At 40.3% G+C, this 26,623-nt stretch overlaps 1 protein-coding gene across 1 annotated transcript in view; it reads right to left on the bottom strand.

Moving 5' to 3' along the window:
- Nucleotides 1–8,301: 8,301 nt before the first annotated feature.
- ACTR2 (actin related protein 2) overlaps nucleotides 8,302–26,623 on the bottom strand; it is a 32,472-nt gene continuing 14,150 nt past the window's right edge. Inside the window, exons 4-9 of the mRNA XM_024552711.3 lie at nucleotides 24,315–24,387; nucleotides 22,669–22,805; nucleotides 20,578–20,727; nucleotides 17,885–18,030; nucleotides 14,250–14,382; nucleotides 8,302–10,937 (exon numbers count right to left, since the gene is read on the bottom strand). Of these exons, the coding sequence (XP_024408479.1) occupies nucleotides 10,767–10,937; nucleotides 14,250–14,382; nucleotides 17,885–18,030; nucleotides 20,578–20,727; nucleotides 22,669–22,805; nucleotides 24,315–24,387 (810 nt within the window). The 3' untranslated portion in view covers nucleotides 8,302–10,766. The remainder of the gene's footprint in view (nucleotides 10,938–14,249; nucleotides 14,383–17,884; nucleotides 18,031–20,577; nucleotides 20,728–22,668; nucleotides 22,806–24,314; nucleotides 24,388–26,623) is intronic.

The following is a 26,623-nucleotide window of genomic DNA, read 5'->3' as shown; positions in this document are numbered from 1 at the left end:
GCAAGAAAGGCTGGAGGGTGAGTCAGTGACTTCCGGCTCAAGGAGGAGGCAGCACTTTCAACGTAGAAAAGCCCCTTAATAAGGGACGAGAGTTCGAAAGATGCTTGGTGGCCACAAGCATCATGACCAATGTCCACGAATACAGCACCAACGGGAAGAGTCAACCCAAGAAAAAGCCCCAGTTCCTAGGTTTTCTCCGCATTAATTAATCTCCTGCGCTTGTTTTTCAGTCAGTCTTCTCTGTCCCCTTAGCTGTTGTCCTAAGGTGTACTCTGAATATAGAAAGAAAAAAAAAATCTGTAAAATCCTTAAATCTTGGTTCTAAATGAACCCCTTTGAGGAAGAGACTGAGCTAATCACTATTCCAAGCACCCTGAACCTGTTGTTTACAGATGAGAAAAGGGGGCTACAAATGTGGGACCTGTAAGGCATCTCGCTGGGACTCGGGTTTCACAGACTTCCCTCGGGGAATACCACATTACCGCACAAACTTGTTCTCACCTGGGATAGAACCCCGCAGAACGCTGCTTCAAATTCAAAATCTGGAGATTTCATGCAAATACAAGTGGTTTTAAATGTCACTGGTCTGAGACCAATTTTGAGGGCTACCCTAAAAAGGAAAGGAGGGAACACAATCTGCAGAGCTCAGTCCCTTTTGAGTTCTCCCGAAAGTCTTGGGAACTGGCTTAACATCCCCCTCCCCACCCTCACCATTTTATTTAGGAAGTGCAGCTTGAGATCTTTAAACAATGGGACCCCTGACCTTGCATACAAACTTCGTGAGCAAACGATGGGAATGAAGACAGGGTAACATGTTATCCAGGGAAGGAATAAAAGATTGGTTTCCTACAAAGTCTATTTAATACACACGAAATTTCAAATGCGCTTATTTTGCACAAAATGAAGCTAACTTTGGAGTTGATTTTTGTTTTGTCATTTCTTGTTTTGTTTTGGGTTTGTGGTTCACTGTCAAGTTCAATTTGACAGATCCCCTTCAAATTAACTTATATACATGTACAAAACTTGAGAACACTTTGGCTCCCACGCACACTGGCCCTCAAGCCCCTCACACAGCAGCTGCACCAGGCTGACAACTCCGACCGCAGCATGCCATTTGGCTTCGTAAGCCTTGGCCCGCTTCGTATCGAGACAATGTAGCGGCCCATTAAAATGCCCACCGCTCGTACTTTTTAGGGGTGTTTGTTTGGGTCTATCCAGAGGGCCATTAAGACGCTGACCAATATCCACGAATGCAGCCCCATCTCTTAGGTGTGGCACACAGTGTCAATCCCTATGAAATCTCTTCGATACTGTGAGTAGTGAGGGTGACCAGGGGCCAGCCCAGTCACTCTAAAACAGTGGTGCCAGAGACACCTTCATTTGGAATGGGTTTTGATGAATACTCAAGAGATCATTTCGTACGTTTTATCTGCATGTTCACTTCTTTTAAACCAGTTTTTCAAAAGTGATGAATTCTTTTGAACAAGATCATCAAACCTATTTAGTCCTGTCATGGAAATCGAAAGACGAATTGACCCGTGGTAACACTTGCTAGATGTATTTTTAAACAAGTTTATCCACAGCTCTTCATGTGTGTAAACATCAGAAACTAAGAGAAAACTGTTTCCGAGACCTCTCTAGAGCAAGCCAGGCCCTCCACCCTCCATGTCCCCTTTTTCTTGGTATCCTCATTTCACGTGAAGACATTTCACCCAGGTCCTGACCCTCAGCTGCCCCGTGAGCATGCGAATCCCAGATTCTCTCACATCTGAAGTACTTTCTGCGGCTTTTTTCCCCTTTGGTTTTGCTCTGTTTTGTTTATCCTACACAACTTCCTTCCTTCCTATCCTTTGCTCCCAGGGCTGACTGCTAATTGTGTCCTTCTGCAGCAGCACCCCGCCACGGGGACCCAGGCCCCTCCCTCTGCTCCCAGCGAAGAGGGATGTGAGCGGTAATGACCACCTTAAACAACACTGCAATTCACGGCCTGGAGATCTGGGAAACATCTTTGAATTCAGATCAAGAACTTAGCTGCTGCTTAAGTGCCACACAGGTGCTCTGCCTGGGAGCACTCACTGTCTCCCAGGAGGCAACGTCATCTCGTCATCTCGCACTTACTGGAATCTGCAGCCAGCCATTAGGCTGTCCCCATCGACGAGAGTCATCTGAGAGCTTGCTCTTTCACCCTCCGTGCACAGAGCACTCCACACAGGACAAGTTCTTGGCGGATTTAAGCAATTCAGATGTTTCCTCTCTTCAAGGGCCCTTTCCAAGGGCCGTGTGGGCTCCAGGGGCCACTGCAACCATAGCGAGACATTCTTTCCATTTCTCACCTTCCCATTGTGAGTGGAGATTTTGAAAACTCCATTGACTCACTTGTCAAGTTCTGATCTAAATTCAGAGCCTTGGAACCAGAATGAACACGTGCTAGGCAAACACTAACTCTACCCAAAAGTCCCAACTTGACAAATCCTTAAAGTGTGACAAGCTCCTCTGGATAGAAATGCCTGTGGCCGCCGGGCCGTTCACTGGCTCACGCCCAGAGCTTCCCCTTAATTTTCTTCATGGGGATGGTTTGCTATAAACAGAAAAGTAAGCTCTTGTGGGCACTTCATATCAAAGCGCTTCTCTGATGGCACTTGGGACGTCAGCCACTCCAGGCTGGGGGCACTCTACTCATCTGCCTGAGTTAAATTAGGACACACACAAGTGCTTTCCCCAAGGCCTCTGAGTGAGAGGTGGAGTCCAGATGAAGGCTTTGAGAGACAGACAGACAGATGACGTGACTTGGACGGCTGTCACACAGAGACGTGGTAGGGTGTTGACGCAAAGGCTGTAGAGTCAGGGAGATATTTGAGTTCGCCTCTGCCTCTACAACTTCCTGGCTCTGAGTCCTTGTTCTGGCCGCTTTACCTCTGCATTGTTTTCTCATCTGTCAATTGATGACGTACCTCCTGCTTGAATTAACATGAGAACGCTGGTAAAGTGCTTCAAGTGCAGCGCTGGTCCTTCAGTGGGTGCTCAGGGAATAATGACCATCATGGCTTTCTGTTGCTTCGTCATTATTGTTGTTTCCTATGTGAGTCCTTTAATTAATGTAGGGCCTGATGACCCTGCTGTCTCCGCTCACAGCCAGGGAAGTTTAAAGGTTTAATAAACACTCAAGATGCCTTCTTGTTCTCTGAAAGGCAGTAAGCCAATGCAGGAAAACACACTCCTTTTCCAAAAGGGATTTGAAACAAAAGCCCTTGGAAACAGATGAGACTGGTAACATTCTCCTTTATGAGTAAAATTAAGGCACAATAATAAAGGAAGCTGACTTTCTTAAGGCACACAACAGCAAGCAGAGAGATCAGACCAGGGGAACCTGGAGTCCAAGAGTCCCTGGTGGCTAGTTACAGGGGACAAGCCTTCACCTTCATTCTCATCGAAAACGCGAGTTAAGAGAAACTTTTGGAAAAATATACCCAGGTTTTTATTATTTAGGCTTCAGCTCAAGTCTCTACAAAATTCTCTGGTGTCTGATTCATTTTTCCAAGTGCAAAGGAGCCCTCAGAAGAGTGTCACCTCAATTTCTGGATATGGGGCCTGGCATCTGCATTCTAATTAGTTCCCTACGAGATTTCTCAGGCACCCTGATGTTTGACCACCCCTGGCCTGAGGCTGCTGGAAATGTTGGGGGAGAATGGGGGTGAGAGGGAACACCTCAGAGACTCAGAACTCTCTCACAGTTTAAGTGGAAATAGTTTACACCGACACTGTCACAAATCCAAGATATCTGGGGTAAATGGTTTCCTCATTTCTTCTCCATAAATCAGTGTGGATATTCTTGGCAAGCTCTGCTCCTTGCAGGGTGGGCAGCTGTGAGTCAAGCGAGGGGTTTATCTCCTCCTCTCTTTCTAACTCTCTCCCGCCCTTGCAGATGCAATTCTTTCCCTGTCTGCCTCACAGTTAATTATTTTAGCAGACAAGCCCGGAGCCTGAAGAAAACAGGATATATTCTTGAAAGTACTAACTGTATTGAAATCCAGCGGAAGAAGTCCCTCCTTCTGTTCCAGCTTCTGAATAACATCAGCTAGTGGACCAAGCTACCACTTGGTTTAGTTTGCCAGTTAGCAAATCTCACGTTCCAGGAGTGGAAGGTGCTCTTCAGTAATTCATTTTATACTGTCATTGTAGAGGACTTGGGAACAGCAAAGGCTTTTGTGATCTGGGTCATATTCAGAAGTTCTCCAGTCTCAATGATTCGATGGTGGGGTGGGGGTGGGGGCCGGCTCTATAAATCCAAATCTCCTTAGACTCTTAAAACATGGTAGTTTCATTACATAAATCTTTCCCTTCACATATTGTTCAAGAGACCCACGAATGCAACAAAACAAAGAAAACGTTCATTTAGAAAGCTCAAGGAAGCCTTTCTTATGGTTTTTAAAGCACTTGAGAGAGGATTTTTGTTGGCTCATGCCACAAATTCTAGCTTCTTTTAAATAGTATAATCCCCCCCCCCAAAAAAAAAAGTTGAAGACACGAGTGCCGCACATGTGCAATGGAAGCAGAAAGGTAATTTCCAGCCAGCTCTCTTCTGAGATTGGCAGAATTCACCAAACGACAGAGATGTGCAACCGTCACACCATTTGAAAAGAACGGTAGCTTAAAGCCAGCAGGTGGTGTGCCTGGCACCACCCCACCCGTGTCTGAGAAAGGCGAAGAGCAGACGCCGATACCCCAGGAATCTACCTTACAAAGAGCATTCTACTTTAAGGGACCTTGCAAGTTTTCGGTCAGTTTTTAAGTCATAAGAAATTTACTGATAGTAGTCATTAAAACAACTCTTGGTCGTTATGCGCAATTAAACACTTCCACTTTTGGACAAATTTCATGAAAAACAAGGCTTCTAAAAAAACCACCCCCCGATGCGCATTTTCAGCTAACTGTACGGTGAGACCTGGAGCCCAAGGCTGGAGACTATTTGTTGCATGCTCTAGGGTGACACGGAAAATTTAAGGGCAGCTTTCACGACGAAAAGGAATGGGATATGCAGGCAAACAAAGACCAAAAAACACATCCAGTGTCAACTGCACACTCATCACTTAGAGAGATGCCAAAGCTTCCTCACAAGGGTTATGGAATTAAGTTCAGAAGATAAAAGTTATTTCCTACTCACCCAGAGGATCCAGCCAGCTCCTTCTTAGAGAGAGTTCCCGCACTAGAAAGCTAACCACCTCCTCACCTGCAGCTAGTGACCTAATCACTAACTTTCAAATTTTGGAACCAACTGGGCTCATTCTTTAAAAAAGTCACAACCTGAAGAACTGTATATATATAGATAGGCGGTCTCCTAGTTGCATCCAAAAGTTCATTTGTGTGTCAGTTGCATGAAAATTGAAACACAGAGATCTCCTCTCCAGAAGTAAAACTACATCTGGTAGGTGGGTTCCTTGGCCAGACTACAAATCATTTAAATCCATCAAGCGCCTGAGCTGCAGCATGAGCTGAACTAACTCAAACTCAGGGAGCTGGGAACCATGCAAGTCAGCAGTGAGGAAACATCTCTAAGAATGACTTTGAAGTCAGCAGTTTGCTCTAGTTATTTCACCATTCCAGAACCCAACACCCATCCGCACGAGTCCCTACATAGTGACCTAGCCCCACTGAGTTCTCCGCTCTTTCCTCTGGAGTCTGCCCATCATCTCCAATGCACTCCTTAGGCCAAACTTGCAGACCGTCCCTTCACTTGAATCAGAGTTGCTAATCTTCACTACGTGTCTGGTTTGAGTCACTGAACTTCCTTGCAGTTGACACAAATGTGTAAATGACTAATGATGCTTTAACCTTCTCAGAGGCATAAGATTCGTTGGGAGGGGCAGTGCAGGTGAGCATGCCAGCTGACCAACACTGCTGAGTTGGTTTCCAGCACTGGTTCCCGATGCACTGCTGGGTCTATTTGCTAAAAGCTCCACGAGTTTTCAGCAGAGCAAGGCAAGGGCACGCAGATGTGAGCCTGGGGGGTAGTGGATCTTACTCTGGAGCCTTTTTGCCCTGTTAACATCCTACCACAGGGGAGTGAGAGGTTTGGCGGGGTCAAGCCCATCAGGGCAGCTGGAGAACAGGCAAACCTTCCGCCCCAGTCAAACGTAGTAGGTCTACAGTGGGACTCAGGAACCTGTACTTTTAACTACTCCATGTGATTTGGACTTCATGCTGAGAAAGGCACTGAGGGGCACATAATTTTACTAGTGTTAAAATTTAGGTAATTATACTGTAGCTACATCATTTCCTGTAGGCTACTTAACATATTAAATCCCACCTAAGTCACTAAATAAAAACAAAATAGTCCCCCTAACTGATCATCAAGCTCCTTTGTACTTAATCACAGCGTTATGTTTCAAACTTACATTCCTTTTCAACAGTTTTTAAATTTAATGCCAGAAGCCTTCATATGTAAATCTAAGAAAACACACACACATTTGTAGGTATATTGGTTTCAAATCAGAAGGTCAAATGTGTATTATCAATTTTTGACATTTGAGCCTCAGTTTAAGCCTAAATTTCTTACTCTTCAAACCCTAAGTTGGCATGAAATATGTAAATATGAGCTGTTAACAGAATTCTCACTCAGGAAACCCTTAGTTTCCTGAAGGAAGATGGGCCTTGCAATTACCTCACGCATATTTTTTGATAGATCTAAAAAAAATCCCCACCCCTGTACACCATCAAGGTTCTCCTTTAACAAAAAGACCAAATTAATATTGTGGCAGGTCGTAACTTCAGAATTTCCTGAACTAATTGCTTAAAATGTCAATATTTGATAGTGATATTTCAAATATTTGTAGTATTAATTATATATCAAAATGTAAAAATTCAAATATTTATCTTTTTTATGAACAGAATTATTATTCTTGGGCGTGAGGGTCCACTTTTTCAAGCCCTCATTCAAGGAGGGACAAAGCAGCTCACTAGTTTTCTTCTTACCAGTTTTGGGGGAAAAAACCCCAAAACCATTCACTAGACAAAAGCTCAGCTTGATGTTAACAGCAAAAGGCAGGGTTCTCAGGAGTCTACCCTGGACTTGAAAACTATACTGTATTATTAACCTTCTGATTGGTTTCTGCACTTCCCAAGTCCAACCTGTCAGCTGGTAACACAAACATACTTACAGTACTCCTTCTATTTCAAGGAAAATTATCTGTAGTGCTTTCCAGTCTTTTCTTCTCTTGTGAGTGAAAGAAACTGAGTGTAGAAATGAGGCAGGACAGGAATTGTTCTGCCAAAGAGAAGTAGGAAATCATTCGGCTTCCTCCTACCCAGTCAGCTTTCTCCCGTCTGGTCATGACACAAACTGGAGTATTTATGACACGAACATGCTTTCCCAGGTGCACCTCACTTCCCAAACTTACCTCTGGTGTATATAGCATTGTTAATCTTTTAATAGGTCCCAGAATTTGAGGTGACATTAAAAAATGAGCCTACAAATACTCCAGGTACTGTAGGCAGCTGGCCAATTAGTCTAAGGTTAGACAGCACGTTAAATACTGAACTAAAATCAACCCTTGAGTTTCCAGTTCACTTTAATTGGGTATCTTTGGTGGTTCTAAAATCAGTATAGTTAGTAACGCACTCAGTTATACAGCGGGTGAAGACAGACACCGAGACTTTCATGCTGTCCACAGGACACTGTGTGCAGTGCCCAGTATTCTAGTCCCCTGTCACAGGGAGAAAGCTGTCACACGCCACTCCCAGCAGCTAAGGAGAGACTGGGTAAGACACCGGAGGCAAACCTCAGGAGGTCCTGGGGGACTCTGGCCGTGAAGGGAGCAATGAGGTTCGAGCATGCAAGTTCTTGAAGGAAAAACACTAGAGTCTACTTCCCAGCCCCATCCTCAAAGGCAAGTATAAAAGCAAGGAAGGGTCAGTTTAATAAAATTTTCATCCTTCTTTGGTTATTTTATTAAAGTCTGCAGATGGGCGGAAATACCCTTGAAAAGAGGCATACGACACGTAGGCCTATCCGCCATTCCTACGACTGCAAAAGCCAGCGTGTCTTCCGGGAAACGAAAACAGTCTGTGCTTGAGGAAAAAATTCTGATAAAAGCTGTAGCTCTAATTTGTTCTTATTTATCCCCCCACCCCTTATGTGTTTAAAGTCATAACAGAAATAAGGAGGGTTTTTTTTTTTGGTCAAATAATAGAACACTGAACCGAACTCGGGCCTGACAACTAGCATACAGTTGTTGGTCTATTTGCACTTATAAAAATAAAAATAAGAAAATGAAACTAAAGAGAAAAACAAAGACAAAATTCAAATTTACGTTGAAAAATTTGATTTTATTTTCTGAATCAGAAAGTGTATTCATGTTAAATTCAGAATATTTAACTTGCCACTGAGCTCACAAACTACTTTCCTGTCGCTGTTAAACGGTGCTCGGAGCTGCGAAAGTTAGCATCCGACACCACACTTTAGAGAAAAAGACTTAAACACAGGGTCAAGGTATTGGCAATTCTAATTGTAAAAGAAAAGAATTTTAATCATTTTTAGAAATTTAAATGACAATGGTTTAAGAGCTAAAAATAGGACTCTTTTAAAGCAGAAAAAAATTTAATTCGAGAAACGCATACCAGACAACTCCAATTAAACACAGTATCTCTCCACCCCTAAAAGTACTAAATGCATTATTTAATCTTGGAATAGGAAAATTATAAAATAAAAATTTAAAATTATACTCTATATTAATACCACCATTTTAATGTCATGTTTGCTAGCTGATTATGAAATTAAACCCAAATTCTACATTCAAAGGACAGATATTAAATGCCCTTCCACTGTCTATTTAAGAGCCCATCCCATTCTTTGTTGTTTTCTGTCCCCGTATCACAAAATCAGGACCGAAGGCCAAGAGTCAACCCATTTAACCTGAAACGAAAGCTCAGTAGGTACTGGTCCTACATTTATGTCCTTTACAAAGTACTCAGAAGACTGGGGATTTATAAGAACATGATTTAGGAACACTTTAGAATTCCAAAGTACTCTGACATCCAGGTCCCTAAAATCTAGTAGATGTTTTTCACAGGCTATTCACATGTACTGAAGCATGTCCAGCATGCAAGGCAAACTTCTTTTATTTGTTCAAATTGAGGTAAAACAGAGAAAAAATACTTAGTATTAACAGAAGCTGCATAAGGAAAACTAAAATAAACCGACTTTTTAAGTTTTCTCACGAGACTTTCTAAAGCCAATAATTTCTCCAATTTCAGTTATCCAAAAAAGTAAAAAAAGCTCCTTTCAAAGAAAAGCTTTCTTTTTTAATAAAATTTTTTGAAATAAAAAAACAAAACAAAATATTTTTCCAGAATCGGAAATTTGTACTTAGTGTAATACAATTTATTACTTTATTTTTCAAATTTGAAAGAATTCATGCCTGAGTACCATTTGATATTTTTTTTAGATACCAAGGAATTCTGACAGGATTCATAAATAGGATTTTCTGAAATAGGCAGGACAGTCTGTGAACATTTAAAAATTACTAACAACTCATATTCAAGCATAAGAGAGATGGCTGAGATTTAGCTGTTATGATTAATTTTTCAATACAGACACAAATTTAAATCTTGATTTTTTTTTTCTGGCCAACATTTTAAATATTCAAATTCTACTCCACTTCCAGATTTCAAATCAAAACAAATAGAAAACTAATGAAAATTACCCAACTGGCAACAAGTCCCATATTTCAATGTTATTTTTAATCCCACAATTATAACCTACTGCCAGTAATTATTTATATGTATCTACTTTTTTCTAATTAAATAAGCACTGGTCAGTTATCTACTAAAAGAATAATTTATTTCTAAGAATGGTACTTGGCGCTGGGTTACCTTAATGCTTCTGGTATAAGCAGAAGCACTTAGAAAACACCAGCTCTTAAGCGCTTTTTAAATCTATAATTTAAATGTCCAAGTGTTTTTTACATGTTACTTTTTCATTGATATTTTAGGGAGTCTAGTTCCAGATAACATGGTTGATACTAAACAACCAAATCCCTTAAGCCACAAGGGAATGGGATGCTATCCTTGTTTTTTAAATCATACGGAAACAGTTCAAGCAGACCAAAACAGGGTAAAACCTGCCAAATCAAAGTACTGTAAATAAAGCTCGTCATCTGAGCAACAAAGCTCAAAAATAAAAAAAATCAAAATCAAAAGACAACCTTCCCTCACCCCTACACAAAAACCCATACAAAACACTTGAGTTCTGAGCCTATTATTTCCCTAAAATGTTAATACTAGAGCTTTAAGGTACTTAAATCTGTACCAGTAACTGTTGAAAGAGCCACACTACAGAGGAAATGCCATAGAGGGTTCAGCAGCTGCCCACCCATCCCTCACCACCCCCACCCCAATAACATGTAAAAGGTTTTTTCTTATGCTAATAAAGGCATACCACCTAGTGTGCTAAAACTAGCAGCATTAGAGCAGTGAAGTGAAAATAGGAAGCCTACAGGAACGATCTAAATGCCTACAGGAAGAAACCAAGCAGCAGACGTGACCCTTTGCCCTCTCCTTGTGTTTGTAAGGAAGTGGTTGAATCAAACGGTCAGATTTACCCACTGAACAAAAATTTAACAGATTCCCCAAGACACCAGAATAAAATCTGACCTTTCCAGTCAAAGGGCAAAGAGCGGCCTCTTCCATGTCCTGGAGTTTAGTGAGTTCAAAGATTGGCAATAAAGGGAAAAAGAAAGCATTAGGGGTGTGATGGGGACAAGCTTTGGAGTTTATCGAACAGTCACACCAAGTTTCTCCAGCACACGGACACCCTTTTCTTGGTACTCCTGCCGGGTCATCCAGAAGTTGTCTTTGTCTTTCATGATATCTGCTAGCACGGCGCCGCCCAGGAACACCATGTGCTTTCTGCGGGGCGGGTCTTCGATGCGGATCTTAAATTTCTAAAGAAGAAGGAGATGATAAAAGGTTACGTGTACACAGTGCTTTCTAAAAATGACTTTTCCATGTATTCTCTTGTTGAATTCTCACAAAGTCCTGTGATGTAAAGTAGGACAGCAGGATTTGGTATCTGAGACATTCTGTAATTTGCCCAAAACTCACAGCCAGTGTGCTTAGAAACAGTCCTGATTTACACCTGTTACCCCATCATTATTAACAGCACCTATCAGAGTGTCCTACTGTGAGCTCAAATCCCAGAGCTCTGACTGCAGCGGCTTTCCCATCAAACGGTGGTGAACAGACGCGTCCATCACTGAGCCAGCTAGCTAGCTGTTAAATGAAGAGCTCGGGGAAGAGGACGTCTCTGGTCTCTTCAAGGTCTGACGCTGCTATGAATGTAGTCCCAGGCAACAGAGAAAGACTGAAGCTCTTTATGAGCAAAACTCAATTTCTACTCAAATCCAAACAAAATATTCTCAAAGTAAAAAAAGACCAAATACAGGCAAAGTAAATCCTGGGAACATTGGAAGAAATGTACACAGTATCCAGAATGAAAGACAAGTTGGAAAAGTTTTATACTTATGGCCAGTATTAACGGTCTAACAAGGACACACCTCAATCTGTACGGTCAGTTAACACTTAAAAGAGAAACCTTAAAAAGATGTAGCAGTTTTGCTAACAGTGTCTCAAAATAAATATGCCATTCTAGACTGTCTCTATGTCACATAAATGAGCTGTAGGATCTGGTAACACATGACAGAAAAACAGCATTATCATCTCTGAGGCTCACCTACTGTTTTAATTGTTCGAGTTACTACTATTCCGTCCTAGGCAGCGGTCAGCAAACTTTCTCTGCAAAGGGCCAGACAGTAAGTACTCGAAGCTCTGCGGGTCTCTCTGGCAGCTATGGACGATACGTGACGAGAGCTAATACCATACAAAAGAATGGTCCTGCTGTGTTCCCCAAAAAACTACTACAAGGCAGCCGGTGTGGCACAGGCTGTGCTTTGGCCACTCCTGCTCTAAGGGACGCTCGGGCTACCCTGGGGATACTGTCGCCCTTGACGCCTTCTCAGCTGGCTGCTGTTTCTCTCCCCATACCTTCCGGACCCCTGACCATGGAGATTTGGTAACAGGAGTTCTTACTCTTCATTGCTGCTTCTCTCTCCCGCTCCCCACAACTCCACAGCCCCTGACTCCTCTCGGGCTACTCCATCCACCGCTCCCGGCCCGAGTCATGCAGGGGGTTTCTCCTCATGCCTGCTCTCACTGCTTGAGTGCGTGTGCCCTCTCCACCATCATCCTCGCTGACTTCACCCGCTCCCTCTCACACGCACTTGACGAAACTGCAATTCGGGTGATCAGCTCTCTACTTGCACCTGCCCTAAAGCAACTGAACACTACAGGAGAGAGACTCATCATCTTCATTTAAATGTATCGCCTCAGTCGAGCCCCTTATTAGTCTGCTCAGCAATCCCATTATACAGGGTCTGGCACAAATAACACCCCCCCCCCTTTACTACAAAATCATAAGCATGTAATTCTGTAACATAATAATATCACACTCAAGAACATCACGACATTTTACATGAAATGTTCAAATTAAACCTATAAATTATTACACCCATATATTACCCTACCAACCATACTCAAGCAGGCCTTACTTCCGCAGGACCCTGTATTTCTCCTCTCTTCCACTCTCCAAGACATTTCATTTCACTCCTTCTCCTCTATTCTACCACTTCCTCCCCCTCTCAGAGCCTCGTAACCATCTCCCCCTCCTCAACAGCCTATTCAAACCAGTCTTAACAACCCTTTAAAAACAAATCCCATCCTATCATTTCTTTGCTCAAAATTCAAGACTTTCTATTTCAGTAAAGCCAAAGCCTACTGTGGCTGAAAGAAATCTGCATCCCAACTGCCTTTCTGACCCCACATCCTGGCCCTCTCATTGCTCAGTGGGCTCCAGCCCCACTCGCCCACTCCCACCAACTTCGGGCTTTTGCACCAGCTGTTCCTGCCTAGAAGGTTCTTCCTCGATAGTCACGTGGCTCACTCCCTCACCCCATTCAGGTCTCTGCTCAGAAGTTTTCTCATTGGAGAGGACTCCCGATTAGTCCAGATAAAGGAACACACCATCTCCCCAACTCCCACCACTTTCTAAACCCAGCCTTACTTTACTTCTCTTCTCAGTGCTCATCACTACTGATACATTATTCTTCAAAAGCAGGGATTTAATTTTTGTTTGCCACTGTTTTGTTTATCTCAGCATCTAGGCCAGTGTTTGGCTCCCAGGCCTTCAACAAATACAGGGTGAGGCTAAAGGGCAAAAGTAGGATTGTTTAGTCGTTCAATTAACAATAATGTGAGAATAAACTATGTTTTACATACTCACACCTGCAAACCTACATTTTCCCTACCCTTCATATGCTTAATAAATACATGATCACCTGAAACTGATTTTAAATTATATTTATATTTATAATTAAAATTAAACGAGTGAAGTACTTAGACAATATGGCTCCTTTTCAGTCTTTTAATCTGTTCGATGTGCGCATGCTCATATTCAATTTCACTTGTCAATTCTGAGTTGCACGTGAGAAATGCAACATCAGTGTCTCCAATGTGTAGCCCTCTACTGTGCGATCTCGTTATCTAACACCACTGACCAAAGTCAGTGAGACAAACCCCGGAGGTCAGTTTAGAACTAAATGATTGGTGGTTGAGAGCACAGTCTAGAGTGTACTGCATAGTCCAGTTTATAGGAAAAAAATGTCAAACAATGACCATTGATGATTATATACTAGTTTAAAATTTTCTTTCTACTCTACACGTCAACAACTACCAATTAAAATTTGTTTCAGGAGCAGTGATAGTTAATGTGGATGCAAAAGAACTGGAGACATAACATTTATAACCTGGGTAGTAAGACATAGCCAGTAATAGCTAGAAAATAACTGAGAATTCAAAAACAAAAAAAGAAACCCCCACCAAGTGGGGCATTTATGCCTCCACAGCACAGGAAGTTCTTCCCACGGGTTTAGAGACACCTCAATTCTAGGCTACTGGTCAAACAATCGGGACCTAGTCGTTTCCATCCACTGAATACACAGGTGACCAGAGTATGACCATTCTGGGACACAGCTTATGACCCTGAACCATTCAGTTCTTCCACTCTCTTCAAGGCTGTACGCCACTGCATTCGAAATTTGTTTACAAAGACTTTCTGCGCCCTCTGGTGGCTATTAAGATGCAAAAGCTACTTTACAGGCTTTTAAAGTGTGTTAACAGTTGGATTATTGACCGATACTTACAGAAAGCTTTTCCACATCGCCCTTTAAAACTCGTTCTAAGTAAAGCTGTTTTAGTTCTCGTTCCAACCGTGATGGCAGCCCAGGGTACATAGTAGACCCTCCAGAGAGCACAATGTGCTTATAGAACTCAGATCTAGAAAGACACAATAGGTATTCACTTGGGCATTCGGATTAGGAGAAGAGTATCTCAGAGTTCTTGTTATTTATGGCGGCCTCAGGGGGCTGCTGGGAGAATTAAATAAAATTCAGCATGTAAATCACAGAGCTTAATGTTTGCAATTACTATCGTTATTTGATAACAAGTCCTCTTTTCACATAAAATACAGGTTATAATTTTGATGAAAATACTTCTAAAGCATGACACATTTTCCTGCAAATGTAACTGAGTCTTTTAATGATGACACAGTTTATACTAAAAGGTTTTAGCATTGGGACGGTGTTGTCACAGTGCTTCCCTGGAGCCTCTGAGATGTGGCTGTTCATTAACCGTATTCTACTGTTTCCGGTTCTTGCTTTTCAATTTTTCCACCTGCCTTTTGTAGTTTCCCCCTTTGTCCCTTTGCCCTGAGGCTGTTGCTGTTATTTTTGGTTAGATTGATGTTAGGGTCCTACAGCAAATCCTCTCTTCTTTCCTTAAATACGCTGTTGGCTGTAATATCAAATAATCAAACCTAGAACAACTGCATATGTAGTAGAAGTAGCAGCATCTGAGTGAGGATCTGAGGCACTCTTCTCACAGTAAAGTTCAGGAGCTGAGTCACATCTACTTTGGCTTCGTTCACATTGGCTTCTGTGTTTTAACTTACTCCCAGGTTCTCAGTGGCTCAGGCTGCTGTAATTCTAGCTTCTAGAAGAACAGTGTTTTTGTTTTTAATTGCAGGAGTAGGCATTTGAGTGTAGCACAAGGCAAGCAGGTGAAATATGGCCACATGTGGTATGTGCCCACTAGCATTTGCGTGTACACTCTCAATATGGAGAACACACAGACACACACAATTCTGAGCTGTGTTCCCTGCCAATGCTGGGTCTATGGAGAGGGTACTGAATTCGACTCCAGGGTTTTAGGAATGCCTAATTCCTAAACAGGAATCCACTTTTAAATACAACTTTGCTGTTAATGATCATTAAATCAAAGGACAAAAGCATCTATCTAATTCCTATTATGAAAATGTATAATTATGATGTCTAGATTAGATTTTCTATCTTCCATTAGATTTACAGATTCATCTGGGCCAATTGCTATTTTTATTAATTTCCATTGTTATCCAGCTCCCCAGCCATCCCACAAAATTTAGGTGGGTATTTAATTCAGGGTTAAACAAACAAGCAAGGAAACACTTGCTTTACAAAATGCTTCTGAGTGAATTCCTCAATAATCTGTGTGTAGAAGAGGGCTTTCTAACTATGACTCAAACGCTAGACGCGATCAAAGAAAGTATATATATCTTTTTATACAACTGAATAAAAACAAGTTTCTGTATGGCTAAAAGCACCATAAGCAAGAGACAAATAGTAAATTAGGAGAATATATCTGTGACAGTTAACACAGAGCTAATATAAAAATAACTTTTAAAAACTGAGGGAAAATAACTACAAAAATTCTATAGAAGAACAGGCAAAAACCACGAACAGGTAATTTACTAAAAAAAGATATAAAAATGGCCCTAATCATAGAAAAATTATGTTCCACTTCACTCTTAAGAGAGATGCAAATAAAAAGGATGCCGAGCTGTCATTTGTCACTCACCAGACCGGCATGCAAGAGGCTGACACACCGAACAAACTGTGGGGACACAGGCACCCGCGTATGTGACTGGTGGGAATGATGAGCAATAACGAAACCACCTGCACTTAGCCCTCGACCCCAAAACTCCCCGTCTAGAAATACCTGCAGACTACACATGCCCAACACTACAAAAATACAGTGGGCACAAGGTTATTATTTGCAGCATTATTTGTCAACACAAATACTGGAAACTACCTGCACAACTAAGATTCGTTGACTAAACGTGGTATGTATACACTGGAAAAGGAAAAGAATGAATACAGCTGGAAAAAAGAATGAGGACAATCTCTAGGAAATGGTATAGGCCTCTTTAGGATATAGTAAAGCAAAAACAAACAAACAAACAACAAAGGAAAGTGCTAGAGTATTTATAGTATACTATACCTCTCATGTAAGAGAAAATAAGAACCACAGAAAGGATAAATCTGAAACTATTGAGACCATTCACTTATGTGAGGGAGGAGAGGACTAGGGTGGGAGACAGGGGGTGCGGAGAGTGCTACTTCCACATAGACTTTTTAACGTAGTTTTGACTATACTGTTAATGTCTACCTATTCAAAAAACAAAGTTAAACACGAGCCAGGAATATCCTGTGCCCCACAACAGAATGTGCTCAACAAAAGATGGAGGCACACACATCAAAGGACACAAAGCCTCCCTGAAGGGGCTCTAACTGGCGAAATAAGGAACAATTTGAGCAGCAAAATAAAGACAGTATAATAAATTATAATCCACTGTAAAAAATCATGAATCCATACTGATGATAAACAAAACAAGGGAGAAGGGAAAGCAGTTCCTTTTGCTTGAATGGCCAACTAATAAATATGGAAGGAATGATGGAATTAGAAAATCACCTTCTTGCACAAATCACAATAAAAACAGAATTAGGCAAGAATCACCAATAAATGCTAAAAGAAGTGGAGGGCAGAGTCTGGAGTGGAACAGGAGATTTACAAATCTGTCTTTTCCCACAAATTACTTACAAATCAGGAAAGGACAAAGAGACGACTATACAGTGGAGCAAAGAGGAAACCTCATTAAGAGCTTAACACTAACATCTCCAATAAGGAACAGACACCGCGTCTGGATGTGATACCCTGAGAGGGACACATCACATAAGCACTATTTTTGCCCAAAATGCACAACCTGAATCTAATCATGAGAAATTATTTAAACCCAAATTGAGAAAAATTCTCTAAAATAATTGGTGTGCACTCTGCAAAGACATCAGTGTTATGACACCTGAGGCCTGGTAGCAGGTAAAAGTGACGAAGAGCCGTGCCGACTACTACAATGTGCGGTGCTCGACTTGACCCTTTACTGGAGAAAAGAGAACAACTGCATAAAGGACGTTGCTAGGACAGTGGACAAAACTGAAACGTGGAAGGTAGATGAAAGTGTTACCAGCAATCAATCTCCTGTACTGGATAACTACACTGTGGCTACGTAAGGGAGCATTTTCATTCTTACAAACCACAAGGAGAATTAAGGAGTAAGGAGGATTTATACATTCATCCTACTCTCAAACAGCCCAAGAAAAAAGAGAGGAGTTAATAAAACAAACATGTAGAAGATCAGTAAAATAGGAAAATGGATAAAGAGTATGTGTGAGTTCTCTTTATTATTCTAGCAACTTTTAAGTTTTAAATGATCTCGAATAAAAAGTTTAAAATGGTTTCTGAGGCACAATGACATCACGTGGTAAACGCTGACGGCCATCCAAACAAAAAATTATTTGCCTTATCTACTCAAAAACACCAACGAGGTAACAGACAACTTGGTCATTCCAACTATTTATATTCCGCCTATTTCTGATAAATAACTCGGAAACCACCATTTCTAACATACCTGGTGTCAATGTCAGCCGCCTGGATTGTGTTAAAAAGCAATTCAGCAACACCCACTCCCTCAACATTGATCAAGTGAGGCTGAAACAGAGCTTCCGGTGCTTCAAATCTCTCTCCCCCAACTTTGATAATGCGGCCATCCGGGAGCTAGAAACCAAGATTAACCAGGTATTAGTCAGCAAAAGATTAAAAAATTTTCCAGTGTTTTCCAGGGCACCAGTACTTTTAAACACACATCAGCAACATACTTCTCCCAAAATATATTTTTGAAAAAAAGGTAAAATAAAATACATTTAGATCATTGTTTTTATTATCATACTCTGTTCTGCTTTTTAAAATGGTATGTCTTGCCCCAAGGCATCAGGAATTCCCTGGGGAAATCACCAATGCCTGCGTGCACAATGTTCCTTCCACTGGTGTGCCGCTGAGCACAAACAGGCAGCATTAATCAGCCACTGCGTTTTGATCATACCTGGTGTTGACGCTGCTTCTGCTTCTCTTATTATTTTAACACATTTGTAATTTCATAAATATTTTTACCATGTAGCCTAAACATATTCAGTTAAAAATTTTTAATAACTTTTACTGGATAATTACTACGTGAAACTTTATTTTGCTAGCAAAACACTTACTTTTACCACATGTGAAACTTCTGTCAAGTCATTTAATCTGAAAAATGCTTTATGATCAAAAAAGTTTTAAGAAACTGATGTAGACCATTTTTTATTGGGTAATTCTTTGTGTCCTTCTTACTAGGTCCTATTACATTTTAAATAATAACAGATAGATATAACTTTAAGCAAATAAGATTGAAACAAGGTCAGAAATCGTTATATGACCTTGTGCAAAAAACTCCTAAGTTACATTTTGTTTATATTTAATTAAAGGAAAAATGTTAAAAACTCCCTCTCTTAAACTACCTCACAATTCACTGGACTGACCTAAGTAACAAGCATGGTTGCAGATGCTGCATCTGACACATTTCTTTCTGAGATAGTAGAATTAGTTTTACACTAATATTTCAAACAGTGTATTCATTTAGATTCCAAAACTGACTTTCCAATACAACAAACTCACACAAAGCAAGTTCTTTAAAACATTTACTCCATGTTTGCTATAATTGTTTACAGATATGTGCAAAGTAATCATTTTTTAAAAACTCCAGAATTATCTTTTTATGAATTCTATCAAATTTCTAAAAACAAAAAAAGATACTGGTCCAAACATTCACCCTTAAAAAAATAAAACTATCAGATGAGATTAAAAATCACATGAAATTACACAAGATAGCTGGGAAAATTGCACATGGAAGACTGTTTTTAGCAAAATCTCTTTACCTTGTATTTCCAGCCTTTCCTATGGTGTGACTTCCCTGGACATTCTGGCTACTGGCCCCACTGGGGTCACCTGCCCTAGGAACTACCTACCCCCAGGAACCGTTAGGACTGTATGATTCCTGTTCCTTTGCATCAAGTCCTACCCTATCCTTTATTTGTGCACCCATTCCCCTCTTCACTTACCAGTTTACTGCTTCTTTTCTGTTGCATACATACTTATAACCTACCTCAAATTCTTTAAGAAAGGAGGAAATTAAATTAAAACATGCCTTACAGTTTTAGTTCCCTCATCCTTTGCCTCATGCCACTTTCTTCCAAAAAAGTCAAGTAGATAAAAATCTGTAAATCTAGAGGTACTGTCAAGAAAGCTTCAGGAAAAAACCTCCCAGAGCAAATCTGGAGACCATTAAGTTTTCAAGTATTGGATTACTGACTACTTGGATCAGTATCTTTTAAAAATAAAACAATATAACTTATATAAGTTTATACGTATTTTTAAATGACTATTTCATACATATTTGTGATACACAGAGCTAACATGAATTAAATGGTTTAAGAATATTTGCTTTTACTGCCTATTCCTCAATTTCATCTTAGTAATAACTAGGTCAAAGATGAGATCTGGAAGTACTTGATACCCAGATGAATATCACAGACTTAAGATAGGAATACATTGTTCAGGTAGGATCAACTCCCCTGGTACAAGCTATAACAAGGTTCTAAGTCTCATTAGTTACAATTTCAAGTTCACATTTGTTTTCATCAAGCTCTGATTAAGAAAATACTAAGTCAGGAAAAGACTGCCACCTACTGAATAATTAAAGCAATACTGCTCTAGAATGACCACTTCCCAAAGAGTATTTGTAGCCCCATGAAACGCTAGAGTTCTGCAGTCTAAGACTGAGAAACAGGTAAAGTACATTCCCACAGTCACACACATTAACGGATTAAAAGCTCCGAGAAGCTCTGCAGTAAAGCAAAACTGACTCTCTCCCAAACTTATTTGACAATGTAACCCCCACTTCAATTTTTTGTAAAATGCCTATTTACATTTCAGTAACATAACATTCTGTAAAACACATGTTGAAAATGCTATTCTACATAATGGAATCTCAAAATAACATCTCCTAATTGTATCCTAAGGTAGAAAAGCAATTTATGTTTCTTGCTTTATTTCACATTGTATGATGTCCTAGATTAAATCATAGAATCTTAATGTAAAAAGGCATCAAAGGTCACACACATACATACTAGAACAGCCCAAAGCAAAAATACTGGACTCCAAGAAAACCTCCTTTAGCAAACACCAACAATCATGGTTGTTCGTTTTAAAAACCACACATATGGAAATACTTACTGTGTAAGATTCAACTAATACTGTGGTTTCTAAGGCCAGTTTCTGCTCTTGCTCAATATTATACCCCACATAACACAATTTTTCTTTAATCATGCGAACCGTTTCAAAATCTGCAGAATGGTTGAAGGCGTATCCTCTCAACAGAAGCAGCTGACACAAGAAAATAGTAAATTCACAATTAATCTGAATGAGTTCAACTCTGCAAAAGCTATTATTACTCACTAAATATGTCACATCAATAACGAATGCAATAGGTAGTGGATCTTTTGTTCTTACTGAATATTTCAGAAGCAGGGATATCACTGCCTCAGAACTTATATTTCAGTTTTGCAGAGAAGTTTCAGAGTAACAAAATCAAAAGGTCACAAATAATAAACGGGTAAAACAAGCTAGAAAAACAAGCTAGTTTTCAAAAAGGGTACTGTTTGAGTACTTATGTTAGACAGTTTTGATAAACATTCAAGTCTATTAATAAATATTATTTTAGTACTAAATTCTTATTATCTGCAATTTGCCCAATCCATACCATACACATGATATTCCTAGGTCTTAGAAAGTGTTATCCCTAGCTTCCACTGAAATAGTTTAATGTCTGACACATGCTAGATCAGGGATAGCATGTTAAACAAATGAGTAAGAAAATCCAACCTGCTGACAGGAAAGAAAGACAGCCTCAGGGAGCACTGAGATTCTGTTTCCTGGCAGATCCTCAGGTTTGGCTCAAATAAACATAAGAATTCAAAAGAAAACCCATAATATGCACATATAGACAACTGAACTTTTCATGTAAAAACTCTTAAATTGCAAATCCTCTATTCTCTGTTTATGTTCAGAAGAACACGCTTAGAAATCCCTTTGGTGGTGACTCTAAGACAGAGCTTTGGCCCAGAACGAGTGTATTGTAACTCTCATTAACTTCTCATCTCTTCTCTGTGTGCTCTAACTGGAGACTACAGGAACCGGTATCAGTGTGGCCCAAAGTGTTGCACACACACCACCACCACACACCGGTTTCACCACAGCAGCCCCAGCGACACTGTGCACACTGTAGTTCTTTGCTGTGGGGCTGCTGGCTGCACGGTGCCTTGTTCGCTACAGGATGTTAACAGCATTCCTGCAGTGGTCACATCCAAAACACGTCTCCAGACGTTGCAAAACGTCCCTGAAAGGGGGCATCGTCGCTGGTTGAGAGCCACTGACCCAGAGAACATTCAGTAACTACAGAAATCTGGTACAGACAATAACTCCAACCTTTTTTTAACATTAAAAAAACACACACAGGCCTCTAAACAGCAGCCTCATGTACTTTCTCCAGCAATGTTTTAAAGAAAAGTGTAATTACTACCAGAAGTAAACTTTAAAATAGTAAACACTGAAAATGGAATATATTCCATGAAAACTGCTCAATATTAAAGTCAGGCACATCTGGGCCCTATTTTTTTGTCAAATATCATTAATTTGCTATCGGTATACTTTGTGGGGCAGGACAAGAACACTCCACCCAACCAAGAGTACAGCTTTAACGTGGATCTGTTCAAAGAAAGGTTTTATGGCAGAAAAGGCTACCTAAGTTGTTCAAGGCATTTTCAGTGTCTCTTCCAACTTTGAAATACCTCTCCACCTCTTCCTTAGGAATAGCAATATAATCATGTAATGAAATAATATATTCTCATTAGTATACCAAAGATCATGTGTATAAATCTCATATGGATTTTTATATGAATAATGGAGTAGTTGGGCCATTTCTCTAGTGATGGAGATTTGCTAGAATCCTGAGATACATTCAACTTTGTTTTAAGTCAGTAAACACAAACTACAAAATCTAATCTCCTTTAAAAATTTATTTATTTATTTTTTAGAGAGAGGGGAAGGGAGGAAGAAAGAAAGGGAGAGAAGCATTGATGTGTGAGAGAAACATCCATTGGTTGCTTCTTGCACACTCCCAACTGGGGACCTGGCCCACAACCCAGGCATGTGCCCTGACCGGAAATCAAACCAGTGACCTTTTGGTTCGCAGGCCAGTGCTCAATCCACTGAGCCACCCCAGGTAGGGCCAAAAATCTAGTTTCTACAACATTTTCTTTTCCTTACCTTGATAAGGTATCTGGTAATATCCCTCCCAGCAATATCCAGTCTTCTGGTAAGGTGAGGGAGAGAAAAGCCTTCATAAACTGGGCAAATGTGAGTCACACCATCTCCAGAGTCCACTACTACTCCAGTCAATAAACCTGTGGAAGAATTGTGACATTTTAAATAAAGTCAAGTCAGAAAAATCAAAGCCAGCAAATTTCGAGTACTAGTATAGAAGCCAAGCTAGAAACTTCACCAATTGTAATGGTCTAGAAGCCAGCATTCCTTTATTTGTTATTTTGAAGTGTGTTACTAATATTACAGACACGAAAATCAGTATTCTCTCACATGTCTCTTGCGACACTTTTAGTCTAATCATGTGTTACCCGAGGAAACGGCAAGAAACAGACCCTGAGACCTGGGACTGGAAAACCCCAGTCCTTAACGCTCAGTGCAATACTTTATCTTCCTTTCCATCTTAATCTTGGTCCCCACGTCTAGCTTCCCCGTTGCCTGATCCTCTACACTCAACAGTGTAAGGCACACGCCACACTTAGTTCCCCTAAGTATTTTCTAAGTAGCGATATGTAGTACTAAAGACAACTTTTAAAACCCCACTATGTACGTATTTTTACAAGGTGATTTTTACTAATCCATGTATATGATCAGATTTAACATTAAAGTGTGTTTTCTAAGTACGTCATACACACTGCTGAAGTACTACGGCTTGAGACATAGGTGTCACCTCCTTCAGAAACCTTCTCTTAAATTTGCTGAATCAAAATGATTTGTTTCTTTTTCTTTTCCCCAGAGAGACTAGAGGTTATCTTTACATTTCAAGTGCCTCACGGACTCGCAGCACCTATCCGACAGCCGGCCCCACAGTTCTCAGTAAGACCATCACAAGAGCTCTCCCCCACAAGGCCAATATTTTAATCCTCCTAAGGACAGACAGATTTTTAAAAATTGATTTGAGGGGGCTGGGGAGGAGAAAGGGAGAAAGAGGGGGAGGGAGGAGAGGGTGGGAAAAGAGACAGACAGACAGAGACAGACATTGATCAGTTGCCTCCTGTATGTGCCCTGACCTGGAATCAAACCCACAACCTTTCTGGTGTACAGGACGATGCTCCAATCAACTGAGCCACCCAGCCAGGGCGGCCAACGTTTTATTTCTGATAGACAGGGAGTCAGTTACTAATAGCAGTCCCAGGAAAACACAGTACCCCCCTCTACTAAATCTACACCTCAGAAGTTAGGCAGGCACTCCCAAATGTCTGCCTTCTTCTTTGTATTTATTGTGTGTCTCCCAAGCATGCTTTTATATGAACTTTTTAGATTTTTTTTTTTAACTGCCAATTCTGAGGGCAAATTCCACGTTCATTCTCCACTGCATACAAAATGTTTACTTCAAAATGACCTAAAGGAGGGAACCTGCTACTTTTTTAAATATTGAGAAATCCTTTTATACTTAGGAAATTAAAATATATGTATTTTATTTGACAAATTTTAGAAATTGTAAAAATATCTGAATATTTGAAAATATCTAAATAAAAATATAATTACTGTGCTTTTTTCTGATTTACAACACTGACAAACCAAAGTTCTTTGATATAAAACATAACAAATGCCCGCTGAATTGATTATTCTAAAAGTGAAGCTTCACCTACCTTGAGCATATAAAGTCAGAACGGCTTGGATGGCTACATACACACCAGAAAACTGGTACGTTTCAAACATTACCTAAAAATACAAAAGGAAAAAAAGTTGGTATTTACAAGTTACATCTTCTAGTTATTTATGTTTTTGGCCAAAATATAGGAGACCTAAGAGAGTCCTCCATTCTCTTTAGCTGTCTTTGCATCTATTAACTTCTACCGTCACAGAGCTTCAATTTTAGGGCAGATTTTTAGATATATCCTGGGTCCCCAAGCATTTCGTAAGTGCTACAAAACCAAAGATTCCTGAGTGTTTTAGTTAGTGGCTAATTAGAGTGAAAGAAAGCTTTCTGCATTTGATGTCCCTTAAGGGAATTATCCTTTAATTCAAAGATCAACTACCTCTAGCAGTTAAAAAAAAAGTAGTAAAATAGCAGGGCAGAAAGACAAAAATAAATGCACAAGTCCCTGAATGCAGGCAGATTCCGAACTGCCTAGCTACTGAGCCCGCCCTCCCCACCGGAGCCCAGGCTGTAGGTCCACTCTCGGCTGAACTACACTGGAGGGAGGAGGAGTGTGCGAGCGTCCTCTCTAGTCGTCCTCTCTAGTCGGAATCATGCCTCACTCACTACCTGTAGTACAGGCTGGCTGGGGACACCGTAAGGATGTTTTCTGTCGTCTATACTGAGCATTCCTTGACTAGCAGGGCTGACTACCGTTCTGAATATCTACATATTTAGAAATTTTACAACTGACCAATTACAATTATACAGAATTTAAATTTTATAACTCTGAAACACACACTCATCAGTTAGCAACTGATATTCTAACTGTATTCTATTCCATCTTCCTTTATTCCCTCTCCACAGGGATGAAAATGGCTTCTTGCATTTATGGACTTGAAAGTCTGTTAGAATTTGTTTTTACTTGTAAGATCATTAAAAAGTATTTGCAGTACCAAAACAACATTCTGGAAGAGATTAAAGTATATAATCTAAGAGATTAAAGCATTACTGGCCACAGCCAAATTTGCACTCTCAAGGAAAAACGAGGGGGCATTAAAAGAAGGTGAGACCTTAGAGCACAGTGAGACCGATTCTTGTCACTTTTGCACATGCGTATCTTAGTCAAGTAGTAAAAGGGACCCAGGTACAGTGTCATCTCCCTAACTTTTTATCTGAAAGACATTTTGGTTTTCATTTAGATATCACGTTGCTTTCCAAAAGAGCTTTCTGTGTCTACACTCTGATTTTGTAATGTGTTGCTAAAAATAAATAGCAATTATAAATGACCACTTATCCATCACAAAGTATTAGTGGTTTTCAATAATTCAGAAAGTGTAAAATAAATTAAGATATAAACTAATACAGTAAAGCCATCTTTCACATTTTTAGGGGTATCTCTAGAAGGGAAAAAAAATAAAACATGAACCATAAGGAATGATATGGAATCTGTACCTAAAACCATGATCTCACATTTTTAAAACACTTAATACAAAAATTGAGTTTTAATCCAGACTTTAAAAATATTGTCTAAAAACAATCTCTCCTGAATCCCTTCCAAAATTTCCATCAACATTTAAACACAAAGAATGATATAAAATATTTATGTTAAGTAGTAACTGAAAGCTACTGAAATACAAAGTTATTAAGTTTCTGCCTTATACGACAAAATGAAAGACAACCTTGAAAAGTTACTTACACAAACTACTGAGAATGTGGACTTCTTACTCTCTCGAATTGCTTATCTAAGGAACCTTTTCAACCATTCCTCCTGCCCCCGGCCCTCAGCCCTCTCACCCCCATCCACCGTCACTTCCTTGGTGAGCCCTGTTATCTGTATCCTGATGACTCCTCAGTTTGCATCCTCAGTCTCGTACTGTTCTCCTGAACTTAATCATATATTCATTCATTCATTCATACATACACACACACACCTGACATTTTTGCTTAGATGTCTAATGAGGACCTAACATGTTCAAAACTGAACTCCTGATCCATCTCTGCCCCCACCCCCCATCCTGTTCTACCTTTCTCAGTCTTTTCCAACCAACTTATGATGGTGACCTGTCCTCCAGCTGCTCAAGTCACAATCTCCGGCGCCACCCCCCTCTTACACCTATCTAATACACCAGAAAATTCTCAGCCCTACCCTCAAAACAGATCCATATTTGGCCACTTCTCATTACTTCCACTGCCATTACCCCTAATCCTAACAACAATTATCTTTTGCCTAGATAGTTGAAAAAGTCTCCAAACTGGTCTCTCTCCCAACCCTTGCCTTCCTATGACCTACTCTCAACACAGCAGCCACAAAACCCT

This window comes from Desmodus rotundus, chromosome 5 (assembly GCF_022682495.2).
Source record: "Desmodus rotundus isolate HL8 chromosome 5, HLdesRot8A.1, whole genome shotgun sequence".
Taxonomy (NCBI): domain Eukaryota; kingdom Metazoa; phylum Chordata; class Mammalia; order Chiroptera; family Phyllostomidae; genus Desmodus; species Desmodus rotundus.
This window is presented reverse-complemented; position numbering and strand designations above follow the sequence as displayed.